The sequence below is a fragment of the Tachypleus tridentatus genome, chromosome 2 (assembly GCF_004210375.1).
Source record: "Tachypleus tridentatus isolate NWPU-2018 chromosome 2, ASM421037v1, whole genome shotgun sequence".
In the NCBI taxonomy this organism is placed as follows: Eukaryota; Metazoa; Arthropoda; class Merostomata; order Xiphosura; family Limulidae; genus Tachypleus; species Tachypleus tridentatus.
Window position 1 is genome coordinate 129,821,501 of NC_134826.1, and position 22,661 is coordinate 129,844,161.

General features: G+C 35.3%; 1 protein-coding gene across 4 annotated transcripts in view; it reads left to right on the forward strand.

Moving 5' to 3' along the window:
- The window catches only part of LOC143245098 (ELAV-like protein 4), a 139,398-nt gene that overhangs the window by 100,511 nt on the left and 16,226 nt on the right, over positions 1-22,661 (forward strand). For all 4 annotated transcript variants that reach the window (XM_076490976.1, XM_076490978.1, XM_076490977.1 and 1 more), the window contains exons 2-3: positions 10,875-11,096; positions 17,905-18,008. In XM_076490976.1, the coding sequence (XP_076347091.1) occupies positions 10,883-11,096; positions 17,905-18,008 (318 nt within the window). In that variant the 5' untranslated portion in view covers positions 10,875-10,882. The remainder of the gene's footprint in view (positions 1-10,874; positions 11,097-17,904; positions 18,009-22,661) is intronic.

Genomic DNA, 22,661 nt, shown 5'->3' on the forward strand with positions numbered 1-22,661 from the left:
ACATTATAACGCTTCCATGGCTGAAATGGCGAGTATTTTTGGTGTGACGGAGATTCGAACCCACGACCCTCGGATTGCGAGTCGAACGCCTTAACACCCTTAGCTATGCCGGGCCGGTTTGTCAATACAACGTCAAGAGAGAAGATGAAAAATTGTTTCTTTTCCGAATCTCTCTAGTTTTGTTTACTGCATAAACGTAAAAAATGAAGTAAAATTATTTATTATGGACTCTGCTTTTATTATAAGTTATGTTTTGAAATGTTTTCGGGTTTCAATTTTACACTTTGAAAATGATGATGGTGAAACAATTTTACGGTTAGATGATGGTGGTATTAGTACGTTCTAGTGATCAATTTATTATTATGTATGAAATTTGTTAAATATTTCGCAAGCAGATAGATTTAATTTTAACTCAATTTTTTCACCGTATGAAAATGAACATAAATCAACGTAAGGTCCATTTCATGAATTAATGAACAGACTTTTGATGGATTGGGTCCTCTTCTATTCGGGTCATAAGAATCCGGAATGTTTGCCAGTTTAATTTTGATTTGGAAAGTTTTTTCTTATTAAAATATATGTTCTACTCAGCTCCTGATCTGGGTGTCTCTAGTTTGAAACAATCCTAGTCCAATGAGACTGGCTGAGAGCCGGTTACAGTGGCTCTTACCGTTAGCCAATTGTGTTCCGAGGGAATCGATAAAGCTCAAAGCAAGGTTTGGAATTGAGTTGCCATGCCAACAGTAACGTCAGCAAGCCGTTCATGGTCTACTAATGTCCCATATTTTCTCGGAAGAGACATGACCTTCAGAGTTTTAGCATCGTCCGTTCCCAAGTTTTAATCTTTCACTAAACTGGAGTCATTGTATGCACTAAGAGTTCTTCTTTACGTACACAGATATTGCTTCAACAAGTTTGTGTGGAATCTACTCTATTCAGAGCATATCGTATGTCCGTTTTATTACACACAGTGAAGGGTTTTTTTACTGTGATACAAAACATCTCATCCTTATATAATATTACTTAATTAGATAACGAATAAGTTACTCCCACACCATCCACGTGTCACTTGGATTACAAATTATAAACCATAAGAAACTTGTAATAATTTTAGCCTTGCATTAATGGATTAATGGCAGATGTATTGCATTATGTAATCTGTGCGCAGTAACAAGTATTTAACCTGCAGCGAAGATTTTCTTTTATCATTCAAACAGCAATATTAAAACTTTACGGGTCTCTGAAAAACTTGCAAATGTACATTAGCTAACTATGTTTTCACCGATAGGTAGCTGTAACATTAAGGCATGTTTAAGCAATGGACTAATTGGTTTTAATGTAAAGAAGTATAAGTCAGAAGGTCTAAAGTATTGAAGAACACACTTAAAGAAGAGCCGGTTGTGTCTCATTTCTTTGAATAAGACGTGGCTAATCTCTGACGTCAGTTACTGTTACCAACACCTGATAAAAACATTTGTTTTCCCTATAACAAAACAAAACTGATATAATAACGTTTTGAAGTCTGCTCATAGTATCCTTAAAATCATGATACAAAACTGTTCATGATGATTTAGTTAGTAATTCAGGGCAAGGTAGGTTCGTTATAAGTGTTACTTTTCTTCACCCACTACTGGGAATGGTACTCAATATAACACGGATAATTATTATTGTGAAATAGGTATAGGTCCTATCTCAAAAACACACCATCAATACAAACAGTGCAACAGTTACTTCTCATAACTTTACAATACAATAAAATCTGTCAGCCGAAACAAACCCACATTTTGATTCTAATTTCTCCATTCTTCGGTGTTGAAATGACAGATAAATATGTAGACTTCTGTCAAACAAGGCCTGTCCATTTGAAGTAAACAAAGCTCACTTGAAAGTCTTCATATAATCTGATCACGATTTTTATTCAATACTCTATACTCCAATACTTCTAGCCGAGACCTCGATTTCAGAGCTTGTGATCTAAGAGCCAGTAATGTAGACTTCCTGTGTTTTTGCTGGCCTGCATTCCTGAACTTACGATGAGCTATGTATTATGGATTACAGTATCACTGTATAGAAAATTCTTTAAAGTTTCCATTAACCAATCAGTGACTGTTACTACAGAGCTGAGCCGATATTCTCTATCACAATATTTAATGGTCTATCATTTAATCTTGCTAGTCATTACAACCTAAAAAAAGTTGCGAACTGATTCCTTATTTAAGTTGCTTTGAGTTGTTGTGATATTTAGTTGGTTAACTCAAACTTTGTTCTTTTATAAAAGTGAAAGGCTTTTTGAAAGGCTATTTCTAGCTTTATTTCTTAACAAACAGACAAATCAGATATGAAACACATCAGTCTAATAGTTGCCGTAAAAGTAAGTAAGTTTATATATATAACTGGTTGTTGAGGTGAAAACACTGTTTTACAGTTAAGATTTAGAGATTCCTTCTCGCGAGATATCTCGTTTACAGTAAAGCTTCTTTTAAGTTAGAATATCATCTTCATAACTAAATAAATAGTACATGTCTTTGTAACATTTAACAGTTTATTTGTGTTAAATTGTTTACAAACCTACTCGAGGACTATCTGTGCTAGCCGTCCCTAATTTAGCAGTGTAAGACTAGAGGGAAGGCAGTTAGTCATCACCACCCACCGTCAACTCTTAGACTACTCTTTTACGACGAATAGTGGGAGTGGCCGTAGCACCATAACGCTCCCATGGCTGAAAGTGCAAGCATGTTTGGTGTGACGGTGATTCGAAACCGCGCTTATTGGATTACGAGACAAGCGCCCTAACACCCTGACTATGTCAGGCCCTGCTGTTATATAGTAATTATTAATATGTTTAAAACACTAAATGACAGGGAATATAGATGCCTGTTTCAGGTAAGAACTTAACTATCTTAAAATGTTTCCTTCTTGCAAAACTCTTTTCACTGTGTAATATTTATATGAGACCGAGATAATGATTGATTTATGTCACATTTTCTCTATTTCCTGATTCTCACGATATGTATACTTTATGTATCCTCACATGTATTAACTTAGTTCGAACTTCTTAAAAATGTGTAATACATTTATATGTTCTTTTCTTACTTAAAAAATGTGTAACAACAAAAGTACCACAACTGATGAAAATATGCATTTTAATCTTTATAAGTAAGACTGTAAAAACACTACATTAAATTATCTATATTTATCAGTGGATTAAGACTTAGTTGTGATCTATGTAGACAACTTGCTTCGATCAGAAATTAATATTCATAATGAAAGTCTGTGTTCAATATCTATATTGTATTCAACTTCATGTAAATAGAAATTATGAATCTCAGTATGTTTCTGGTGAAACTTAGTTCTATCAGTTGTAGTTGTTTTTTAATTTAATTAGAATAATTTTAAACATGAGATTTTCTTATAATCGTATTTAATAAAACGAGTTATAGAGAAGTAGATAAAATAGTTAAATATCTGCGCACGCGCAAGAATTTTGAAATATTTATTATTTTTATACATGTTTATAATTCCAGTTTGTGTATGTAAGAGTGAACATGTTGAAGTGGACGCATGTTATTGTTTCTAATCGTTATAATATTTTTGTAAGGATTGTACAATTTCCACAGTATTGTTCATAATCATAATAATGCTTTTTAAAGAATGATTGTATTGTTAATACACAGTGCTTCACCGAATCATTGTAGGTAACAATGTTCATATGAAGATTGCACAGCTTCAGCTATATTGCATCAATTCGTAATGGTATTCATGTAAGAATTGTATAGGTTCCAGTTGAATGATAATCGCGTAATGATTGTACAGCTCCCACAGTATTATTTCTAACAATGCTAATATCGTATTAACGATTTTACAGTTACTATTAATTGTTATGTCTTCATCCTAGCACGTAAATGAAGAATGGTTTCATGTACAAAAAAATTAAAAGAAAAAAACAGATCAGGACCTCAGTGGTATACGTGTGTATCGACAGCTGACGTTTCAGATCTTTAAACCAGAGGTGGTTTTTGTTTTTGCGTAAAATCTCAGCTTCACGTGATCGAGTGACCTATACTAAAATCTACATTTTAAAATCAGTACAGATAGGCCACGTGTACCAAATATTACAAATTCTAATACAAGTAAAATGACCAGGTGCACATTACTATGCAGGTATAACTCAGGGTATGAACAGCCCAGATGAAATACATTTCATAAATTTTAACAAATCACACGTATTAGAAATTCCAGTTTACCAAACTATTCAACGTGTGGAGATCATGTACGATATACACCATACATTTAAAAAAATACGATCATACGTATAGAGCAACCAGGCGCCCTTACTTACGCAGTGAAAAACTAATTCAGGTGAGAAATACATAACAAGCTTCATAGATATGAATGTATTGTGATTAAAAAACGTTTTTTGAAACAGTATCCAGAGACAAAACGAGCTCACGAATAGCCAAGTAATCGTAGTACGCGAAAATTTATGAAATTCCATTAAGAGCACGTGCCTGTCAATGAAAAAACGGGTGGGGTGATATCTTCTCTTTGAAAAGAATAAGAAAGATTGTATCATGGACTTCAACAGGTATTTTTAGGTTTGTTTTTCATATTATCTTAATATTGTTACCAGCTCATATTCGTTCATCAGTATGCACTGATAACAAGTAGAAGTGAAAGTTATCTTGTAACGTACAACAAAATCTTACTTTTGTGAACTTGCCTTGTAGTAGAAGTTTGATTTAAAACATTACTATATTGTTCCTTGTTACATTATGGAATGATGTGTGTTTTAAATAAACCTTGAGAAAACATCTAAGCACAGCTTCAATATTAATATATTTTTAAAAACGATCCCTATAGTTAACCCTTAAAATACTAAATACAGGTAAAGAACCGATCAAAAAATTGTATAAAACCACTTGTATTCAAAATATAAAGTGCAGAGATTCACAAAAGTAATTAGTAGGACTAATTTCTATGTTATAGGTATGTTTAATATGTTTTGTTTGATCTCCTACACCACATAACATTGTAAATCGTTGTTCTTAATTAAGCGCAAAACTACACAGTGGTCCGATGGTGCTAAGCTACAGTGAGTATTGAAAATCAATTTCTAGCACTATAAACCCCCAGACTTCCCGCTGAATCAATGGGGGGTGCAATCCTATATATATATATATATATTATTAAGCACATCGCTACAATATTAGCTATCTGTATCATGCTCCCTAAGTGTGTCTAAATTCAAATTTTAGCGTGGTAAGCCCTTAGATTAACCGCTGGGTCACCGTTTGATGTATAAATAGGTTATAAAAATGCGTTAAAAACCCGTTGTTGTCAGTAAATTATTACGTGGTGCCAGACATGCTTTAAATTAGTGTAATGCTGTAAACTCTGCAACAAAAAAGAAAGATGTTAACAGTTGTTTTAGAAATGGCCCCTCGTAGCACAGCGGGATACCTGGGGACTCACACTGGTAAAAATATGGTTTTGATACCCGTGGTGGGTAGAGCACAAATAGACCATTGTGTAACTTCAGCGAAAACAATGTTACAAACAGATTTATTAGTTTTCAGTAGAGTCCACAGAAATCTCCACATTGATAAATCGAATAAATTTCTCCCACACAATAACATACTGAGAGCTACTTAAGTATTAAACATACCTTTAAATTTAAAATGCCCATCTCAGTGAAATCATTTAGGTTCATAATGAACAGAATATATTTTTTAAAGTGAATGCATATGGCAATTTTTTTTAACGATCCTCTACCCTACCTACCCTACATTACTTATCCATCCTGTTTATAGCAATGTCGAACAGCTTTTTCGGATTGTGCCACTTTGAAAGAAAGGTGAAGTTTATTATAGGAAATTATCAACGATCTAGCTCAGGCAGCGTTATAAAAAAAAAATGATGCAAGAGACAAGCCATGTAATAAGCGAGAAACAGATGATTGCCAAAGCTATTAATTGTTTTTTTTTTTTTCCGGTTCTAGATAACCTAGACTTGATAGTTCAAAAAAATTCTGTGGACTTTTGAGGTTTAAAGATTCAGCGGAATACGTTTCGAAGTGAAAATTTGGAAATATTAACATGCGTTGTCCTATGACATTTGTTTTTATAGTTTGGTTTGTTTTCAATTTCTCGCAAACATACACGGGGACTATCTACGCTAGCCGTTTTTAATTTAGCAGTGCAAGACTAGAGGGAAGGCAACTAGTCAACACCCACACCCCCAACTCTTTTACTAACAAATAATAGAATTGAATGTCACATTATAACGACCACACGGCTGAAAGGGCGAGCATGTTTGGTGTGACGGGGATTAGAACTAGCGACCCTCAGATTGCGACTCGAGCGCACTAACCACTTCGCCAAGCCGGGCCTTGTTTTTGTCGAAAATAATAAAACTGTGTTTTTAGTATAAAACTACGGTATCACATTTTTGAACAAATTCTATTAAAGTAAATACTATGAAAACAAAATCCCCAAACAGCAGTCATTTAAGCATTTGTTACTACACAAGCATATAGTAATGCAGAACAGTTGTGATTTTCTGCGCTTGTTTCGCGTGGTGAGTTGCTTCGCAAGAACATAAAATACGTCGATGCAGACATCTCGAATAGCATTTAAAGTTTAAAAAATAAGACAAGCGCCACCGTTTCACCCCGAGTCAACTGGAACAAGTAGTTTCGTTTTATTGTAACAGGCATACTGTCCTGCGGCTCCGAGGTAGGGTGTACGAATTTTGTATTGGTACAGTACGTCACTCTTTTGGAGCAAAGATTCCAGTTCCTTCTGTCTTGGCAGTAAACAGAGCGTGATTAGCAGATTCTACGCTCTAACCCTTGCTTCATCACAAACCTTTCTGTAGTTTGTATTGCATTTTCAGTTAAAGGAGCATTCCCAGGTTTGTACAACGACTTAGCACGACACGCTACATACTTGCTGTTGCTTGCACTAAAGTGTCACATCGCACTCCGCGAGTGTACGAAATGCAAGTAAATTAGATTTCAGAATCGATTGCAAATGATCACATAACGAGTGAATCGGGACAGACTTCCTCCTCTTTGATGTTCCAGCCATCATCCATAGTTTCGCGAACAGTGTCTTCTCGAACTGATGAATCAGAAGCAGGAACACATCAGTGTCCCGAGTTGAAACAATTATTCTATCGAATCTGCTGTTGACAGTTCAAGTTTCTGTGTCTTCGTTTTAATACTTACAGTAGTGTCACATCTGTTGCGAGATTGTTTGACATTCCTTCCCACTCATCCACGAAATCCCTCTTTAGCACAACTTCAAGGTTGGAAGAAATATCTCAAATCAACTCTGTAGAGAAGATGCGATTATTATTATTTTTGTTCTTTGACAAAACGTTTCTTCTTTTCATTGACACTTTTACTGGTTGGAACGTCTTTGAGTGTTTCTGGAAAGTTCTGGTTTTGATTGATTTTTCCACAAAAATATCAGCGTGAGTGCTATATCTAATTGTATTACATGTTGTTTTATTCAGAACAATAATCAATGCCTGAACATCGGTAATTAGTTGAGATTGACATTTTTGGGCACTCCATCTGTTAAGAACATTGGATATCTAATGTCAGCAGTTCAGTCAATGCCATTTTATCTCCAACATTCATTTCAGACAAAGCAAAAGAAACCAGTTGAAGCTCATGCTTCTAAACGAACGGAAATTCAAATCTCTCCAGAGCTTCATAAACTGTAAAAAAAACAGCTTCCTCGCCATCCTGATCTCGCTTGCAGCAACCAGCAGACAGTTCAATGTGAACCACAGGAGCAGAGAAGAATCGAGACCAAAGAGTGAAATGTTTTTTTTTCAGCATGATGTTGGCCCTCCAGTAGTAGGACTGGGCCAATCGCTGCTAATTGTGTCGTTCTTTACACAATAGGTACTGATCAAGAGTTCGTATTTATCTTTGGACATCTTACAAAATTGTTTGTTCAAACATTTTTATAACTTCGAAGCGTGCATCATTAAATGATTTGACATTAATAATCACATAATTTGTTTCGAAATTTCCAGTCCAGCTGATATAAGACCTGTAGAAATCAAAATTTATTGATTAGGCGGCCATCTTGGCTGCCATCTTGAATCCTATGCTTCAGGTCAAAAACACGGCTTGGCAACAGCAATTTTCATAATTTTTCCGGTCGAATTATTTTTAAAACATCTATCACCAGATTCTTACATGAATTGCCTCTTGAAGTAATTTTGGCTCTTTTTAGAAACTGCTGTTTAGACTCATTTGAACGCTAGCATATTTATTCAAAGATAAAATATGGTTGAAGAGAACTGCTTACTTCACAAATCTCGGATTGTTAAAAGCTGCAATCTCTTTATGGAAGCTACACATTGTTTTGTGCTAGTTAGAGGTTTTGCGTAGGCTGTACTTTCATCACTGAAATTTACTGTTTATTTAAAATTTTTTATCACAAGAATGAGAAACAAAACGAAAAACATCTAATATCGAGCAATTTTCCAAAGTCTTGATTTCAGCTTTGTTTCATATATGTAGTCAGCATGGACCTGTGATTAACTAGCTTTAAAAATATTGCATCATTGCGTAGAATTGCTATAGTAATTTCGGAAATCATTCTAACGCTATGCGTATATAGAATGAGGATAATGGCTGCATGTTTTTTGTATACCAGATTTTAGCTTTAATGCGTAAGCTCTCTATCAAATGTGATGAAGATATTCGTTAGTGTACGCCATGTAAAGAAAACAAGAAAGGTGTTATATAGAAACGAGAGGCTATATATAAGATCATTAAAACTAAAGTCGATCTTAGCCTTTTCGCGTTACACTAGATGGTTGTGGCCAACAGCAAGTGATGTTTGTTACTCCGTCTAAAACTTTGTTACCTTTATTATCTGCATCCCTAATGTGAGTATGGTCACCAAATTTGTCATACATAACGCCCTCTCTTTCAGTTTTGTTTTGCCTTCAACAGAAGTCATAAGTTGCGAACCTAAATCGAGATTCAATACTTCGATCGACTGCGTTTTAGTTTCTTTTGTAGCCAGACTATCTATGTTTTGGTTCATATGCTAGTACAGTGATTTGTTTTGCAACTGTCATATAGCTACATTAAGGTTTTGTAATTACTACTCTCAATGCCAAGACCATTTTGGTAGTTACGACTTGTATTTCATAGTTAATATCATTAACGTAATAGAATTAAATCTGGTTATTCTTGTAGCTGTACCAAGTATTTCATAATTATTTTCAGTATCATAACTAAGTTAGATCTAGTTAATCTTGTGTTTCATAATTATTTTCAGTATCATAACTAAGTTAGATCTGGTTAATCTTGTGTTTCATAATTATTTTCAGTATCATAACTAAGTTAGATCTGGTTAATCTTGTGTTTCATAATTATTTTCAGTCTCATAACTAAGTTAGATCTGGTTACTTTTGTATTTCATAATTATTTTCAGTATCATAACTAAGTTAGATCTGGTTAATCTTGTGTTTCATAATTATTTTCAGTATCATAACTAAGTTAAAACTTGTCAATCTTGTGTTTCATAATTATTTTCAGTATCATAACTAAGTTAGATCTGGTTAATCTTGTGTTTCATAATTACTTCTCTTATCAACATAATGTACTTCATAGTTGTCAGTATAGTATAGTTATGTAGTTGATAGTTACTGCTGTGGTTAGCTTATTTTATTTAGAAGTTATGCTATAGTTAACATGTTTTATAAATACGGTTTTGTTCATATTAAAATTTTCTTATGATTTCTTGCTTCAAAACTGTTTGAAAGTTTGTCATTGTTAAAACCCATCTTATACAAAATCTCACGTTGAAATATCTACTCTTAAACTAACGACTGTTTCGTTAGTTTTGTATCCACCAAATAGTATTGTGGTACATATGTATATATATATATATGTGTGTAAAATAGAACGATAGAACTTCGTACTCTACTATCTTTCTCTCTATTTTACTTTATTTATTTTTTCGACCGGTTTCGTAACTTCAAAAGTCACTCTTTAAAATATAATTCTACTGAGAATCTGTAATAAAAACATTCAAATACCGTTTTGTAGCCAAACATAAATAAACTAAATTAAATATTTCCCAAATGTAAAAACACACTCCAGGATTAAAGTCCCGGCATGGCCAGGTGGTTAAGGCACTCGACTCGTAATCCGAGGGTCTCGGGTTCGAATCTACGTCACACCCAACATGCTCGCCCTTTCAACCGTGAGAGCGTTATAACGTTACGGTCTATTCCACTATTCGTTGGAGAAAGAGTAGCCCAAAGGTTGGTGGTGGGTAGTGATGACTAGCTGTTTCTCTTTTAGTCTTACACTGCTAAATTAGGAACAGCTATTGCAGATAGCTCTCGTGTAGCTTTGCGCGAAATTCAAACCAAACCATAATTCAATATTCAAATAATAAGTAAAATTAGTTAAAGTTTGTCCAATATCTTTTCCTTTTTAAACTGAAATCTTATTCAAATTATACTTTCTTTTGTTATGTAACTTATTCCGTAACATTTCATAAGTTTATACTCTTACTTTATTGTTTGTTGTTGTTTATGTAACTCTTATTGACAGTTTCTACGGTTCTACACTTCCAACTGACCACACAACAACTGATCTCTTACCTCTATCTATTTAAAGTAGCGCCACTACCACCACAAAAAAATATGTGTAATATTTTTTCGAAAAATAATATTTTATATTTTACATTACATGCCTAAAAAGTGAAAACATAAAGATGCGGTCATTTGGAATTTTACATTTTTCTCAAAATACACTCTTTACAAATATTTGTCATATGGTGAACTTTTATTCGGGACGTCTAAGGTGGAACTTGTGTTTTATTATACAGTGACGCAAATGAATGGTATGGATACGACAACGGTGGTGTCACCACAACAAAACGGTACCATTCACAACACAGTTCAGACTGGCTCAATAATGTCTGAGGACAGCAAAACCAACCTGATCGTCAACTATCTACCCCAAACTATGACTCAAGAAGAAATACGAAGTCTATTTTCTAGCATCGGGGAAGTGGAGTCCTGTAAACTGATCAGAGACAAAGTCACAGGTATGTTTCATAACTATTGATTTTTTATTGAGTTTGGTTAAGAATCAGATGTGATAAAATTATACCTTTAAGCTTTTAATGAAACAGATGTATTGAAGCTATACCTTTAAGTTTTTAATAAACTAGAGTATTAAAGCTATACCTTTAAGTTTTAAGTTCTGCTATCCCTTCGTGTCACGAGAGTCTGTACAAGTTTGAGGGAGGAACAAATTCGATTATTTTTGAAAGAAGAAAGGCCCCGCTTGAGTTAACTGTGCAATAATACTTACAAAAGTGTATTTCAACGGTATTTCACAATTAATAATTATTTATATGCCACTAAACTACAGCGTTGTATTCGGGTGTATATATAATTACATTGTACAATTATTTTTCTTTCAACGCAAAACTGCACAATGGGCTGGCTGCGTGGTACTCATTAAGTACAAATATTATTTTTATAATTTTGATGGTTTCTTTACTGGAGCTTTTGTGTTCAATCATAGGTGGTTGGTTACCAAATTCAAATTGGAATACTACAGGAATACACATCCGTAAACCTAAAATAAAGTCACAGAACAAACAAGCGTCTTAATTTTAACCTGTAGCAAAAATTATTTGTCGTGATGTACAAGAGGTCTTCACACAGTATGAAATATTTTAACGTTTTTCAGTTTTGCCTTAAAAAACTAGACAACTATGCACATCAATGTTGGCCGGTTATCATGGCCAATGTCTTGTATGTATGTTTGTTTTTGAAATTAAGGTAAAGCTACACGAGGACTATTTCCGCTAGCCGTCCCTAATTTAGTAGTGTAAGACTAGAGGAAAGGCAACTAGTCCTCACCACTCACCGCCAAACCTTGGGCTACTCTTTTATCAACGAATAGTGAGATTGACTGTCACATTATAACGTCCCCACGGCTGAAAGGACGAGCATGTTTGGTGTGACGGGGATTCGAATCCGCGACCCTCGGATTACTAGTCGAATGCCTTAACTACTTGGCCATGCCGGGCCGTCATTGCCTTGTATGCTTACGTCACAGCATAACTTTGCAAACAACACTTTTTTGTTGTTTTTTTGCACGTTGTTTCAGTTAGGCCTAATTACAGACAATTTGCTTAAACCCGTAAAATAAATGTGGACATTAATTATGGAATAAGATTTCAGATACAGGTGAGGGTCAGACAGCATACTTTTTCAGACGATTTTGATTATTATTATTTACAATACAGTAAAAGCGCGGTGATTCTTCTAGGCCTAATTTACCAACAACTTCGGAACTCTCATCAGGATTATAAGAAAAATTTGTGCTGAATCTATACAAGAGTGTACTTTATTCATTTATTGTGTAATCGCATGATGATATATTTTTAAAATTCTAGGCCTAATTTATTTATTATTGATTCTTAAAATGGGATCATAATATTCAATGAAGTGTCTAACTTTGAGGCTTTGCGGCTAAATGTACGATGTGACAGTGCTAATTAATGAGGTTTTAGTAAAACAATTGAAACAAAAGAGAGGTAGAATGACGCAATTACAAACTGGTAATTTTGAGCAACAGATTATTTGTTCCACTCATAATTAAATAATAACTGTTTATTAATGCGTTTGGATATAAAATACGATACTGTGTTTGTAGAGGAAGCGTACATCGAAATCTAAATTTTTAAATATCAACTTATAGGTTATTTGTATAATTTTACTTACACACTCTGGAAACACGAAACGTTTCTACATTTACAAAATATAGTACCTTCTTTTTTAGGTAGTGGGGATTAGTGGGGAATATACGGCCTTTTAGGGTTTGTGACTTCAAAAAAAAAGTGCCCTTCCAATTTTAACAGTGCTGCACCATTTCAATGTCACGATACAAATTATTATGAACCGAGTTGCACGTTTTGTACGCCTAGTTTAATCTATGAATTATCGAAGAGATCCATGTGAATCCGATTGGCTTTGTAATATTATTTTTCTAAAATATGTACGTGCCAAATGTTTTGTGAAACCGTATCAGATTGTTAGTTACAGGGCTACTTATTACATGAAAGCCTTTTAAAGTCATATGATATTATTAGTTACAAGGCACAGATTTTGCCTAGAATCCTGGTGAGATTTCCGAAGTTGTTGTTAAATTAGGCCTAAAAGAATCACCGCGCTTTCACTGTATTGCAAATAATAATAATCAAAATCATCGCCTGAAAAATTATGCTGTCTAATAAAATGAAAGTCACATAAACATATTTTAAGAAACTTGGCGCCAATATTATAATCGATCCAATTATAAATATCAGTGGTGCTCTACGCCACTGTATTTTACATGGAATTGTTTGATGTCATCTTTCTGTATTTGTTTTACACTGAGTAAATACATAAAACTACTGTTATCATTTAAGGTATGGACAACGTAAATAGAGAACGGTATAAAAACAACTCTTAATTTGAGAGTTACAATGGAATAATTTTAACGGTTTTTGTTTGTTTGTTTTTGAATTTCGCGCAAAGCTACTCGAGGGCTATCTGCGCTAGCCGTCCCTAATTTAGCAGTGTAAGGCTAGAGGGAAGGCAGCTAGTCATCACCACCAACCGCCAACTCTTGGGCTACTTTTTTTTTACCAACGAATAGTGGGATTGGCCGTAACATTATAACACCCGCGAGCATATTTGGTGTGACGGGGATTCGAACCTCGACCCTCAGATTACAAGTCGAACGTCTTAACCCACCTGGCCATGCCGGGCCTAATTTTTTTTAACGGACTAGTTAACAAGGGTACGCACTAAATGTGTTTTGTAGTGAGATTGCATTGTTGGCATTACGATCTAGCTGGCCACATTTTTATGTGTTGGTTTTAGACCAAACCCAGCTGAGTGCAAATTAAAGAAAAAAAAAACATTCTAGAAGTTATTTATACCTGACAGTTTATAAGTATAAATGAAGAACTGTGAAGAGAACCATGAGAAATCCAATTTTAAATGCTGTTGTGTATCACGGATAAAACTAACTTTACATGGTTATGATGAACACTTTTTTATGGTCACAATTAATCATTATACTCACAGTATAAGGGAAGATATATTCTACCTCAGAGATCTTGAAACCTTATAACTGACCTTCATAGATCTTGGTGAAGCGAACACCAGCAAAGTTTGAGCAATTATATTTTAATTCATTGTCTATCCAACAATCCAATTTCAATTTAACTACGGGCTCGTCATGGCCAGGTGGTTAGGGTACTCGACTAGCAATATGAGGGTCGCGGGTTATAATCCCCGTCACAACAAACATGCTCGCCCTTTTAGCCGTGGGGGTCGTTATAATGTTATGGTCAATCCCACTATTCATTGATAAAAGAGTAGCTCAAGAGTCGACGGTGGGTGGTGATGATTAGCTGCCTTCCCTCTAGTCTTACACTGCTTAGTTAGAGACGGCTAGCGCAGATAGCCCTTGTGTAGCTTTGCGTGAAATTCAAAAACAAACAATTGCTCTTCCCCACCGTTTTTGATCCAACTGACAGTTCCCCCTCCCACCACTACTCCCCCCTCCCAAATAAAGATCCAACCAAAATCAAAATATTCCCTACTTATAGTGATTTCGGATGGAGTGATATCTTTGAACTTTAACTCGTTTTTAAATGACAGTACCATATGTTGCCAGATTTTGCAAGACAGCATCACATGATAACATATTTTACAATGTACTAATAATTATAGCAAACCATTGTTCGTTACATAAAGTTCAATCCCTTAAAGTGGATTTTAATGCGATTGAATAACGTGTTCACGTTTCGCATAATACACATTAAAGTTATAGTACGTGCATCGTGTGTCAGACGTTTGTGAATTCCTATGTATCAAATGTTTCAAACGTCTGAAACTTTTTTAGAAACATATCAACGGATACGAACATAGCAGCTGCAGTATGGGACAAGATGTTTCAGAAAGCTGTAAAATACGTCCCGCTTATTACCGCATAAGAAATGTAAAATATAACATAGCATTGCTTTATACACCGTTGAACTGAAACATGCATTTGTACAAAGCTTTATCACCTCTTTACTAACATGTACATGCAACCGAAAGGTATAGTGAGACCATGAAAAGGTTTCATAAAGCTTCGCTGCCACGAGTCACACCCATTTCTTGTGGCTAATGCGCGCGCGTGCTTCCTTTCATGACACGAATCTCTATAGGTTTTTTGTTTTGTTTTTTAATTTCGCGTGAAACTACACGAGGGCTATCTGCGCTAGCCGTCTCTAATTTAGCACTGTAAGACTAGAGGGAGGGCACCTAGTCATTACCGCCCACCACCAACTCTTAGGCAACTCTCTTACCAACGAATAGTGGGATTGACCGTAACGTTTAACACCTTGTACTTCCTGGCCATGCCGGGCCTGTCTCTATAGGCAATCTTCAATAAAGGTTTCGAGATTTATATAAGTAAAATAGTATGAATGAAAACAACACATACTGGTTTTATCTTAACTTTAACTGAGGAAGGTTAATTTATTGTTTGCATCTCACGGTCTCAACTCGTATTGAAGAATGTACAATTTCTGCTTTCGAAGCATGTTTGAAAACCTTTGATGCGTAAAATATGCAAAGTTTTTACAGGATATTTGGGCATATTACTTATGGTATAGTTAGTTGCCTTTCTTAACGACAGGTCTGTGCAGTTATTACTATATTTTGCAAGGGTTTTCTAGCACGTGGGGGAGATTATTTTTCAATTTCAAGCTTTGTGCAGTTGTATGTCTTAACCCGGTATGGTCAGGCGGTTAAGGCGTTTCACTCGTAATGCAAGGGTCGCGGGCTCGAATCTCCGTCGCACGATACGTGCTCACCCTTTCAGCCATGGGGGCGTAAATTAGTCCCATTATTCATTTGTAAAACAATAGGCACCTTTCATCTAGATTTGCTCTGCTAAATTAGGGGCGGCTAGTGCAGATAGTCCTCGTGTAGTTTTACGCGAAATTAAAAAAAACAAAAACAGTTTGTCCTTAATTGCCGGTAATTTAATATATGACAGGTAGCATGCTTGCTTTAAACAATCTTATACTATAAAATATTGGGAAGTACTTTCCCATGTTGAGCACATTATGTCATATATTTCATATTTTGGTTTTGACAGTTTTTGCTGGCGTGTAGAATTCATTCGGAGAATAGGCAGCTGATCTAAAGGCACGCTTCAAAATATACGGGACCTGAGACTTCGGGTGAGAGGTAATCGTATAGTTGTATGAACAACAGCTGTGTTTCGTTCTCTTTCTACGTTGGCCCGGCATGACCAAGCGTGTTAAGGCGTTCGACTCGTAAGCAGAGGGTCGCGGGTTCAAATCCTGGTCGCACCAAACATGTTCGCCCTTTCAACCGTGGGGCGTTATAATGATACGATCAATCCCACTATTCGTTGGTAAAAAAAGTAACCCAAGAGTTGGTGGTGGGTGGTGATGACTAGCTACCTTCCCTCTAGTCTTACACTGCGAAATTAGGGACGGCTAGCGCAGAAAGCCCTCGAGTGGCTTTGCGCGAAATTCAACAACAAACAAACTTTCTCCGTTTTGTGTGTGTATTTAAATAAAGCTGCAAAAGGAAAAAAAAAACGTCTATGGAAGCTAATGCTTGAGTAAGAGTATCCAATTGCATAGTTTCTCAGATTAAGAGTTTTATAGCGGCATTTGTTATTATTTTAGAACTCTAACAGCTGCATAATGAAATTAGTCTGACTGATCGAAGTTATAACATTAACAAATTGCTTGCGAATGACATAAAATAAAAGTAGTTCAATGTCTAATACTGAAAAGGTTAAAACACCCAATCGTACTTTGCAGGGAAAAAGGGATAATCAAATCAATTTTTTTTGATAATTCAGTTTTCATTTGTCTCACAATATACGAGAATTGTTTCTGAGATTCATTTTCATGTGTTTTTTATAAGTTAAAAAAACACATTTGCCTTTTATCTGTGGCTCACAAACTTTTATTTTTTTTATGGAGGTGGGAATCCACTTGAGGTTGTGGCTGTGTAAATCTGAATATACAATGGTTATAAAAGTTGTTTTTTTCATTTTTTACAAATGTTCAGAGTATCCTATATATATCAGGGCTACTCCAACAATGACAGTTTTTTTATTTCTGAATTGTCCACTGGTTGGTCAGTGGAAAGTTTACGGTAAAACGGTAATATTTAGGGTTTGATTTTTCGCAGTGAGTAGAGCACACATAGCCCATCGTTTATTTTTTATGGTCAGTAAACAACGAAAATATCATCTGATATGAACCGTCTGATCGTCAGTCCCAAGTTACGAAAACTATTTACATTTGGCAGTGCTAATCTGGTATCAATCTACAGAGTCCACATCTGAACATTCATCATAACAATGTTTGTTTACAGATATTTGTGATTAAACATAATTCCTGCCTGTCAGTTGTAGGTGGCTGATAATAGCTTAACTGTTCGTACTCTAGCCTGAGGTTGTATTTTTGTTTTTAAGAAATTGGATTCTTATGAAAAATCATATTTGTTAATCAGTTATAGTTCTGTTTAGATGCTCCCGTAACTACACGTTTAACTATAGTTCTGTTTACATGCTCCCGTAACTACACGTTTAATTATAGTTATGTTTACATGCTCCCGTAACTACACGTTTAACTATAGTTCTGTTTACATGCTCCCGTAGCTACACGTTTAATTATAGTTATGTTTACATGCTCCCGTAACTACACGTTTAATTATAGTTATGTTTACAGCTTCTGTAACTACACGTTTAATTATAGTTCTGTTTACATGCTCCCGTAACCACACGTTTAACTGTTTTCATTTTTGCAGGCCAAAGTCTCGGGTATGGTTTTGTGAACTACATTCGTTCAGACGATGCTGAGAAAGCGATCAACACACTCAACGGGCTCAGACTACAGAATAAAACTATCAAAGTAAGTCACGTAAATAATACAGTTTCGATGCAGAAGAGCCTAGCGCAATAATTCTTATTATAAAACTCGATAATCAGTATTCGTTGAGAAATTTTTAGCAAAAATTTGCGCTGAGGACTATAATAAAATAACAGAACGTACACTCTTCCATAATTTGAGTTCTCGTAATTGGATTTCAGTTGTTGTTTCTTTTCATCGTCACTTCTAGTTTCCTTCTAAGGTACAACAATTATTTGTACGCTTTACTTTGTACAATCAGTATTAAATGTGTTTAATAAGACATGCCATTTGTGAAGGTATTTTTTTAAAGCTGAGGTATTTTTAATTTTATACGAGTGAGATGTTTTACGAGAAAAAAAAGTGATAATTGTATAGCTCCGCCGTTAGCTTTTTTCAACTTTAACAAACCAGACAAAACCGTAAAAGCCATGTCGACAGGCTACCTCGCTTTGCTGGTTTCAGAATGTCTGTTTCCTTCTGAATTAGTTGTACTCGCTGCCTTAATACGGCCCGGAGCGATGACAATCGATATGTTCTTCACCTACAAAGGAAGTCGGTTTCCTGGCGTGGATAGCGTTACCAAGACAACCACACTGTGAACATCTCTGAGTGCAGACCGAGAACTGACGAACGTTTCTTGCCGAGGACCTTTTCTTTTATGACGTACTATCATAGTATACAATCAAATGTAGCTTAGAATCAAACTTATCTAAACATCGTCCAGCATGATACGGTTTGAATTTATTGATTTTACGAGTGTTTGGAGAGAACTGGTTGTTGTTTTTTTTAACTTCGTTATTCTATTCAAAGTGACACTTCAATGGTTTTGCTAGTCACTCACTTCCAATTAAACGTTTATTCCATAAACGTGAATCCCGCAGTTTAGGATATGTTAATAAAACATCGAATTGAGTCCAGACTTAACTAATTAATCATTTCAAGAGAAAAAAGCAAAATTTTCATAATTACTAAAATATCGCTCGGCAAACTAAGATAAGGTAACCATTTACCGACCTCGCGTTAAACGAGAAATTCGTTATTCTATCCAAAATGGCACTTCAATGGTAATTTCTATTCACTAACTTCCACTTAAATATTTATTTCGCAATTCTAAACACTGAAATGCTAATGAGACATTCAAGTGTTCGTTCGACTTCCAAACTAAATTAACTAATTAAATATTTTAAGAAAATGTAAAACCTAATCACCTCAATGAGATATAGAGAATAATTTGAAATGTATTAATATTTTATTTCATATGGTTGTTTGGCATTAAGATTGAGATAAGTGCATTTGTTCCAGCTGTAATTTCAGCCCGAAACTTGTGCATGTTAAAATCAGTTACGCCCCCCGCTAGTACAGCGCTAAAATCAGGGCTTCGATTCCTCTCGGTGGGCTCAGCAGATAGCCCAATGTGGCTTTGCTATAAGAAAAACACACATACATAAAATCAGTTAAAATAAGAGGCCTGGTATAGCCTGGAAATTAGGGCAGTTGATTTGTGATATGCGAGTTCGAATCCCGTCACCAAATATGGTAATCTTTTTATGCATGAGATGTTATAATGCGGTGGTAAATTCCAATATCTGTTAGTAAATATCGATGATGTAAGGAAATAAAATCACTTTATAATCTTCGCCAAATATAACTAACTATCAGAAGCCAACGAAAACTGATTTGTAGGCCTTACTGTGCGAATTTAATTCATTTGACATCAAAGATAAAGGGCTATTGGATGCTGCTAACCTGGCGCTCTCCCTCAGGTTTGTCACTTCAAAATTAGGGATTACTAGCACAGATTGTTCTCGAGTAGATTTGTGCGAAATGCAACAAAATGAAAAAAAAAAATCAAAATCAACATACGTGTCCCTCTGTCGTTCAAAAAAGTAAGTTTGATATATTTGTTTTGAATTTCGCGCAAAGCAACACGAGGGCTATCTGCACTAGCCGTCCCTAATTTAGCAGTGTAAGGTTAGAGGGAAGGCGGCTAGTCATCACCACCCACCACCAACTCTTGGGCTTCTCTTTTACCAACGAATAGTGGGATTGACCGTAACATTATAACACCCCCATGGCTGAAATGGCGAGCATGTTTGATGCGATGGAGATTCGAAGTCGCGACCCTCAGATTACGAGTCAAACGCCTTAACTCACCTGGCCATGCCGGGCCTTAGTTTGATATATACACAAGTATTAAACAGTATGTCATGTTTATAAAGAAATGTATTTTCTACCTCATAAAATACATCCACCACTGCCCGTTATATATATTGCTGAGATGTTACTTTGTTAAAATATTCCAATTATAAATTACCCGTCCAAACACAAAAAAACAGAATGGAATCTGATCAATACAACGTATTTGTACAAATCTGTACGGAAGTGTAATGGTTATGTTTTTTAAATGAACATGTGACAGAAATCCCGATTGGTCGAACGAATTTGTTAAGGTGGGTTAAATGAAGATTTATATTCCCCCCCTCCTTGCGGTAGACACAGCAGGTAGCTAATGTGGCTTTGGCCTAAAAGAACAGTATTAAATATATTGCTCAGACTTCGGGTACAGGATTAATGTTAAACAATCTGACAGACCTAAGAATACAAATATTCTACTCTTCGCTTTGTTCCCTGTATATTATTAGGTTCATCCATCTAGAATTTAGGCTTATTTTTAACATACAAAAGTGTGAAAAACTGATAAAAACAACTTTACTAAAAATTATTTTAAGTATTTTAAGCATTAGTATGAATAAAGTTAACTATAATGAAAAACAGAGCCGTTTGTTACTAAACTGAACGACAACAGTTAATTCCTAGCCCTAAATCCACAAAACGTATCAATATACGAAACTTTAATATACTTGTAACCTTTCGTGTAATGACGGTTGTGAACATTATCCAACATTAGATCATGGAAGTTACCAAAACATGCTAGAAAACCAATAACAAAAATACGCCACTCTTCTAACCGGAGATTTATACCTGTCACGGATTCCTTAGGAAAACGTCACACCGATATAAGAAAATCACTTTGTAATCTTCACTAAATATAACTGCCAGAAGTTAACGAAAACTGATTTTTCGACCTCAACTGTGCAAATGTACTTAATTCAACATTAAAGATAAATTGCTTCTGACATGTGGCATTCTTTAGTTGTAGATAAGTTAGTGGAAATTTACAGAAAGTTTGGTTTGTTTGTTTGTTTTTAATTTCGCGCAAAGCTACACGAGGGCTATCTGCGCTAGCCGCCCCTAATTTAGCAGTGTAAGACTAGAGGAGAGACAGCTAGTCATCGCTACCCACCGCCAACTCTTGGGCTACTCTTTTACCAACGAATAGTGGGATTGACCGTGACATTATAACGCCCCCACGGCTGAAAGAGACGAGCATGTTTGGTGTGACGGGGATTCGAACCCGCGACCTTCAGATTACGAGTCGTGTGCCTTAACCACCTGTCCATGCCGGGCCTTTACAAATAGTATAGCAAAGAAAAAAAATTAAATTCGTAGATTATAAGTATATATGACCGTATTTACTATGTAAAAGTTGAAGCACCATCAGGTTCGAAATATAGTTTGTTTGTTTTTCTGTTGTTCTGGATTCCAGTTGGTTGACAGTACAACCGTACTCTTCAGATACCAATTCTTTTAATAACGTTAGGAGGTAATTAAGGTTCTATAGTCTTAAAATTAACATTTAACCCAAATGTTTTGCTTAAAATATACTGAACACATTATGAAATATAAACACATTTTTAAAAAAAAATCAATTTAACCAAGTATTTCATTACAGTAATGAGAAATAATAGAAATGAAGTTATTAAAAAAGAATGGTCACATTTCCCACACACACGTAAACTCCACACTGCTGTAAACAACATGGAGCTAATACATAAATACGTAAAAACAAGAAACAACTGTAGCTGTAAAGTGTGAGCCATATTTAGATACTTATATGATTGCACTAATAAGTTGACTTAATAAATAGCGGCTCTCCACTCGTAAGATGCGGGTTGGAGGTTTGAATCCCCGTCACCGAACATGCTCGCCCATTCAACCGTAGGAACATTATAATATGACAGTCAGCCCTACTATTCGTTGGTAAAAGAATAGCTCAAGAGCAAGCAGTGGGTGATGTTGACTAGCTGCTTTCCCTCTAGTCTATCACTACTAAATTAGGAACGGCTAGAGCAGATAGCCCTCCTGTAGCTTCGCGCGAAATTCAGAATAAACAAACAATAATAAATAACAAAAATAACGACAGTAGAAAATACAACTAATAATAATGATATCTATAGATGGCACTTTAGTTAATATTATTAAACAAGTAATAGAGAACATTATAAGGTGTATGTTTTCTTATAGTAAAGCCACATCAGGCTCTCTGCTGAGCCTACTGAGGGGAATCGAACCCCTGATTTTAGTGTTGTAAATCCGTAGACATACCGCTGTACCAACGGGGGGTATAGGGTGTATAATAGCTGGCGATAGGTAACATTAATTATAACCGAAAAGTTAACATTGTTCATTACTTTTACATTAAGTAAAATTAGAGACAGTGATGTGTAGCCATGGTAATGCAAAGGACACACTAAAATAACTGAAAATTAAGTAACAGTCAATCGTACAAAATTTCTTTTCTATAAAGCATTG